The sequence below is a fragment of the Apus apus genome, chromosome 1 (assembly GCF_020740795.1).
Source record: "Apus apus isolate bApuApu2 chromosome 1, bApuApu2.pri.cur, whole genome shotgun sequence".
In the NCBI taxonomy this organism is placed as follows: Eukaryota; Metazoa; Chordata; class Aves; order Apodiformes; family Apodidae; genus Apus; species Apus apus.
Window position 1 is genome coordinate 142,950,138 of NC_067282.1, and position 6,000 is coordinate 142,956,137.

The 6,000-nt window shown below is 51.8% G+C and overlaps 1 protein-coding gene across 5 annotated transcripts in view; it reads right to left on the reverse strand.

Moving 5' to 3' along the window:
- TMTC1 (transmembrane O-mannosyltransferase targeting cadherins 1) overlaps positions 1 to 5,557 on the reverse strand; it is a 151,079-nt gene extending 145,522 nt beyond the window's left edge. For 2 of the 5 annotated variants that reach the window (XM_051627911.1, XM_051627887.1), the window contains exon 1: positions 4,505 to 4,919. In XM_051627911.1, coding sequence (XP_051483871.1) covers positions 4,505 to 4,815 — 311 coding nt within the window. In that variant the 5' untranslated portion in view covers positions 4,816 to 4,919. Of the gene's footprint in view, positions 1 to 4,504; positions 4,920 to 5,408 lie in introns of those variants that run through there. The other 3 variants (XM_051627903.1, XM_051627880.1, XM_051627896.1) reach the window with 3 other exon arrangements.
- Positions 5,558 to 6,000: the final 443 nt, after the last annotated feature.

Consider the following 6,000-nt stretch of genomic DNA (forward strand, 5'->3'; position numbering starts at 1 on the left):
CTGCAGTCAGCAGCTGAACACAGCCTGGACTTGAAATTTAGCTTTCCACCCCATTTTTTTTTCCAGTCAGAGCACTAGTAGGATGGGTCTGTGCACAAATTGTGCATTTATGTCTTTTCTGGTGGGAGAGCAGAGTTCCCTTTGATGACTTGTCACCCTCAGCTCCTCTCCTTCTGGGACACCAGAGCCACCCAGCAGCAGCAGCAGCTGGGGTGGGCACCCTTACACCCTTCCCACAGAGCCAAGCACTTTCCCAGTGAATGCTGCCTTCCACCTCCTTCAAGGAATACCAGGTGCCTCCTGTGATTCTCAGCCGAGCATCCTCCTCTTGAGTCTCTGTCATGGCTACATGGCCGAAACTTACCACCACCTTTCCCTTTTCACCCGGGCTTGTGTCCCTAGTAAGCTGTTACCTGAGGCATCTCCCTCCTTCACCAGCATCTGCCTTGACAGCAACCTCCATCCTGCCACCAAAGAGGCTGAGCAGGGAGGGGCATGCACTTCTCAAGGGCCTTTGCCCCACCACTTGCAAAACCAGGACGTTGATCTCTGATTAAGAGTCTTCAAACCTCAGCATTGGGGTTTTTTCAAAAGGCTTCATTCTCACCACCTCCTACCACTGTGTACCTTCAGGCTAAGTCTTCTGTTTTGCTGACTACACCAAAGCTCCATAACTTGTTTGTTTCTGGGCTGAAAATCTAACTAAATGGGGATTTGACAGACAAGAAGAAAAAGGGGGCAGGGAGACAGCACTGAGGACTGCACCTTCTGCTTCAACAGTGGAGATATATTTTTGTAAAACCACTGGAACCAAGGAACAACTTCAGTGCTACTGAGGGAATAAGTGATTCACTGAACTTCTGTTAGTGGAGACGAGGTGCAAGACAGAAAGCACCCAGTTTAAATATAAAGTCTTGAATGAATTACAGAACTGGCAGGTTTGTGGTTTTTTTCTTTTTCACTCTTCATCTTAACATTTTATATGGAAGACACCACGGAATAGTATACACTGAGTTCAAACAGCCGCCTTCTTTAGCAAGAAGTATAGTGAATCACTCCTTGGAGAAGAAAATAGCTGCAGGTAAACATCTCTGAGTGACAGCCTGGAGAAGAGAGCATGAAGTTTTTCCTAAGGACTAAGCTAAACCATTGCCTACCAACTCAGCTCCTGTGCAGATGAGGAGTTGTGTCACCTAACAGTTACCCACATGTAATAGGAATGTTTCTGAACCAACTAGTTTTAACAGTAATTTACTTTATTGAAGTCAGAAGAAAAGGTGAGAGAAGTTCAAAGACACAAAGCAAACATTATTTATTCCAACAGCCTGTGTGCAGGCTTTTTTTTTTTCCTCCTTCTGATGTTAACCCACACAAAACAATGCAGCAGCTCTGTGAATATTTTAAGCATTGCTTAATGGTTCCAGTGACACAGGCCACTGATCATTCATACTGACAGATCCAGTGTGAATAATGTCAAATACATGAGCTATTTTCACTGTTTGGCTCCAGAACATTAGTCTACCGGAATGGCAACTGTCATTTAAGATTTCCAATACGTGAGGAACACCAAACTACTGTCTCTAAATTTCAGCAATGTCTGCTCAAGATTCTTCTGACAGACAGGTGATAAATTTTTTTAATTGAGATCATTTCAAGAATACGTAGCATTATATGTAAGGTATGTTCAGCCTAATGAGGAGTCCACAGAGCATCACAAGTCCTTCCTCTTACTTTCACAGCCATGAAGGACAGAAAAGAGACAAAGTTTCTGCAGAGTGATGCATCTGTAAATATAAATTTCAGCCCACCCTTTACATCTGTTCTGTACATGCAGTTTGGACATCTCCCAGATTTTTAATCTTAGTACAGCAAGGCTCAAAACAAGCCTTTCTAGACGAAAGTTCCATGCAACATAAGCACAGCCACCAGGCAAGTATACAGAACCATGCTACTATTAAAACGCCTTGGATTTGACCAAACTAGCACAACAACAACGAAAATAAAATAAAACAAGCAATTAAAAAAAAAAAACCAACCCACAAAAAACAGATACAAGAATAGTTTGGTTCCCACCTCCCTCATTCAGGAAGATGCTGCAAACCACACGTCAATCAGCTTTCTCAAGCATCCTAAATGAATGCACTAATTTCTTGCAAAATCTTAACAAGCAACATTAATTTCCATTCTGTTAAAAGTCCATTTCTATGGAGCACTTTACATCCAGCAGAGTAAATTTTTTTTTTCCTTCTGAAGGAGGACCAAGCACAACCAAAAACTGCCTTCTGGGCAAGACAGGGGTGGATGGCTCCAGCAGCCACAGCACAGCTCAACCACAGGCTCAGAGTCACCTGGCAAGGGATCCCTGAAGCCTCTTTGGAAGCACTGGTTTTGGAGGATCCACTCCACCTAGATCTTAACATGTTCCTCTGGCACCCGACTCGTAGAAGCAAAACAGGAAGAACATGGAAACTGGAAGGCTGGAAGGGTATTTGAACAGAGTGGAAGCAATCTTCCTTTGCAGCCAAGGAAAATAAGTGGATTCATTTCCTACTCCAAATGCAATGCCAAGCGGTGAACAAACAACTCTGCCTTTAAGCCTCTGTATTAGCTGTATGGTTATCGTAAGCAATTGAGGATGAAATCTTGCTCACATAACTAGTCTCACTAATTTCCAAAATAGACTATATGGGGACATCACTTCAACCTTTTTTTTTACCCTTTAAATAGCAAAGGCAAAACCAGTTCAGAGTCAAGACATATAAATGATAACTGAAGCATTCAGTTTCCATTTCATTATTAAAGTTTAAGATTTCTTTGCTAATTAGCATACCACATTCTCAATCCTGCAACCTGATCCAGGAGGCCAAGTCCAGCACCAACACGGCATGCAGGCGGTCGGTCAGTGGTGATACATGAAGGTTCACTTACCTCCCACGTTACCCCTGATGTGTTGCTGGAGGAATGGATTAATCATACAACTCCCCAAGCTGCAACAGTTTGGCTGGACACCTGATGGAGAAGGCACTCTGTATGCACCAAGTCAGCTCTGCCAGTGGCTGCCTACATCCCCTTCCCACTCTACAGAAACCTGCTGAGAGCCCCTTTGAAGGGGAAGGCACAAAGCCTGCCCTAAACAACTCAGCTTGCAAGGATCTGCGCTGTATACAGTTTTGCTTTATCAGGAATACTCCACCCCACGCCCACCCAGCCCTGCTTCCCCCGACAGCCAACACCAATTGCTCTGGGCTCCAAGCCCACCCTCACAACCAAAGCACAGCCTGTGCTCCAACGGGAGTGCCAAAGGGATGCTGCCTTCTCCAGAACTGCTCTTGCCTCACAGAAACATGCTATTTGCAGATAGTTCATGCGAAGTTATTTACAAATCAGGTAAGTTAATAAATAGTTAATCAATTAGCAGAGCCAGGAGGCTCCAGAACACCTTCTCCTGACACACTTACCACTGTCTTACAGTGTGTTCCTTGTGCCTGCCGCAGGTTTGTAACGAGCATCTACAAAACAGTGCTAAGGTCACCCAGCTACACGAGTTCTTCAGCACAGCTCCCCACAAACACCCGTACCATTTTTAAATACTATGTGGTATACGTTCCATCATTCCTGTTTCACCAGAATGAATAAGGAGAGTGCAAGCTAACCGAAAGGATAACAAGCTGTAGGAATTGTAACTAAGCTGATCTACTACGAATTAGCAGATCATATCTCTCTCTCTCCTTGGAGAGAGGGAAAGGCGTCTGGGTTTTTCTTCTAGGATTAGCGATGGAAACTGGCAGTTACTTTGCCGCTACTCGACTTCTCCTTATTCCTGTAGAACTGAAACTCCTCCCCAGTAACTCTGCCCGATACACAGGGAACATCTTAAGCAGCCGAGGCTGGCGGGCAACTCCGCGACTGACCCGGGAGGCTCGCAGCTCCCACCCCGGCTGCAAGAAACGGCGCGATACCCTTGAGGCAGACCCTTCTGCTCAGACTTGAAAAGAAAGGTAGGAATACCTATGGGTCTGCTTCAAAACAGCACCGGGGAAGCTTCTCGCACGATCACTAGATTGCAGAGAAAAGTACTGGAGGGGAAGCAGAGGGGAAACTCACGGGGAATTCGATTTGAGCACCCTTCGCAGTACGAGGAGCTTTCCGAAACGCTCGGGTTTCCCTTTTATCCGCCAGCAGCCTGGGGAAGAGGCGCCACCTGTTCCCAAACCGCCCGGGAAGCGGGGCACTAGCCCGGGAGAGCAGCAGGCTCCCCCGAAGCGGCTCTTCCCCATGCCCCTTCCCCGCCAACTTTCCCCGGGCCGGGACGGCGGCTGCCCCGCCAGCAGCCGGAGCCCCGCGCTGGCCCCCGGGGCACACCCCGTCCCGCACAGCTCCGGGCAGAAATGCTGAATCACGGCGCCGAGGACGCGGGACCAGGGGCGACGGTGCCAGGGGGTTCCCCCCGACCCCCACCCGGGCACGGGTCCGGCAGAGGGAGCGGGCGGCGGCGGGCACTTACTTGAAGGTGAGTACGCAGAGAGGCCGGTAGGACTTGTGGCTGGTGTTCTCCGCCATCCGCTTGCCCCAGAAGTCATTGGCGAAGGCGGCGGCCACCGGGGTGGCCGCCCGCACGTCGGGGTTGTTCACGATGGCCCAGACGTCGTCGTGCACGAACTCGCCCCGCAGGGAGTTGCCGTAGCAGAGGGCGCACAGCCCCGCCAGCACCGCCGCCGCCGCCGCCCCGCCGCGCCGCCCGACGGGGGACGGGGCTGCGGGGACCGGCGCGGCTCGGTCCCGGCTGCGGGAGCCCCGCGCCGAGCCCGTCACCATGGCTCAGGTAAGGGAGCGGGTGCGGGGCCCCGGGCTGGCTGCCCCGGCTCCGGCTCGGCGGCCGCAGCCGCGGCGCGGGCGGGCAGCGGCGCCCGCATGGTGCGGGGCAAACGGCGGGACTGCCGCCGCCGGCCACTCGCGCTCTGCCGAGACGCAGCCGGCCCGGCTGCAAATAAACAGCGGCCGCCTCCCCGCGCCATCCCTCCTCCTCCTCTTCCTCCTCCTCCTCCTCCCTCCGTGCCTCCCCCCCGCACGCATGCTCCTTGCCGCGCTGTCACCCCCGCCGCCACCTCAGCCCGCCGGCGGGGGGGGCTGTCGCCGGGATGGCCCCCGCACGCCGGGGAGGAAGAGCCGCACGGCAGGGCAGGGTAGGGCAGGGCAGGGCACGGCAGCAGCCACGAGAAGCCGTGCTGGCCCCGGCGGGGTGTGCTGCGGGGCTGGGAGTGGGACCCGGGTGCGGCGTGTCGCCCCTGTCACTCGCGGGAGGCAGGTGCTAGGCTGCCGTGCCCGGTGCCAGGACCTCCTCCCTCCTCCTCGGGCATCCCCCGCCACGGCCGGTCGCTCTAGGAGCAGCCCCTGAGGGCCATGCTCACCTGGGGAGTGGGAATGTCCCAGCCGGCTTCAGGGGATCCGCGCTGCTCCACAGCATCCACGCTCATCCACACTGTATCGATGCTGATCCACGGGACCCAGGCTGCTCTGCCACATCCACACTGCTCCACAGCATCAGTGCTGCTCTGCACCATCCATGCTGCAGCATCGTCTGTGCCACAGACCTCACCATGTCCTGCTGGCAGGGAAGAGGATTTTGGTGCCATGGAACTTGTTTTCTCTACTCTGGTCCATCACCCTTCCCTTTTCTGAAATCACCTGAGAGTTGCCTTCATCAAAGCAGTATCTGGTCCCCTCCCATACCTTTCTTGTGTGAATGACAAATCCCAGAAACTTTCAAGTAAGTTAAAGGCCATGTTCAGACCACCTACTCAGCCACACGTGGAAGGTATGTGGCCATGGCTTTTTCAGAATACAGAAAAAAAACTCCCATTAATGGTTTTTACCATTTAAATAAAATTTCTGCTTGTAACCAAACAAAGAAATAATATTGCTATAGCAAAGAAGCTGAAATTCGATTAGGTGAATGAACATACTGGATGTACTCTGACTTTGCTCCTGAAAAAAAGACAG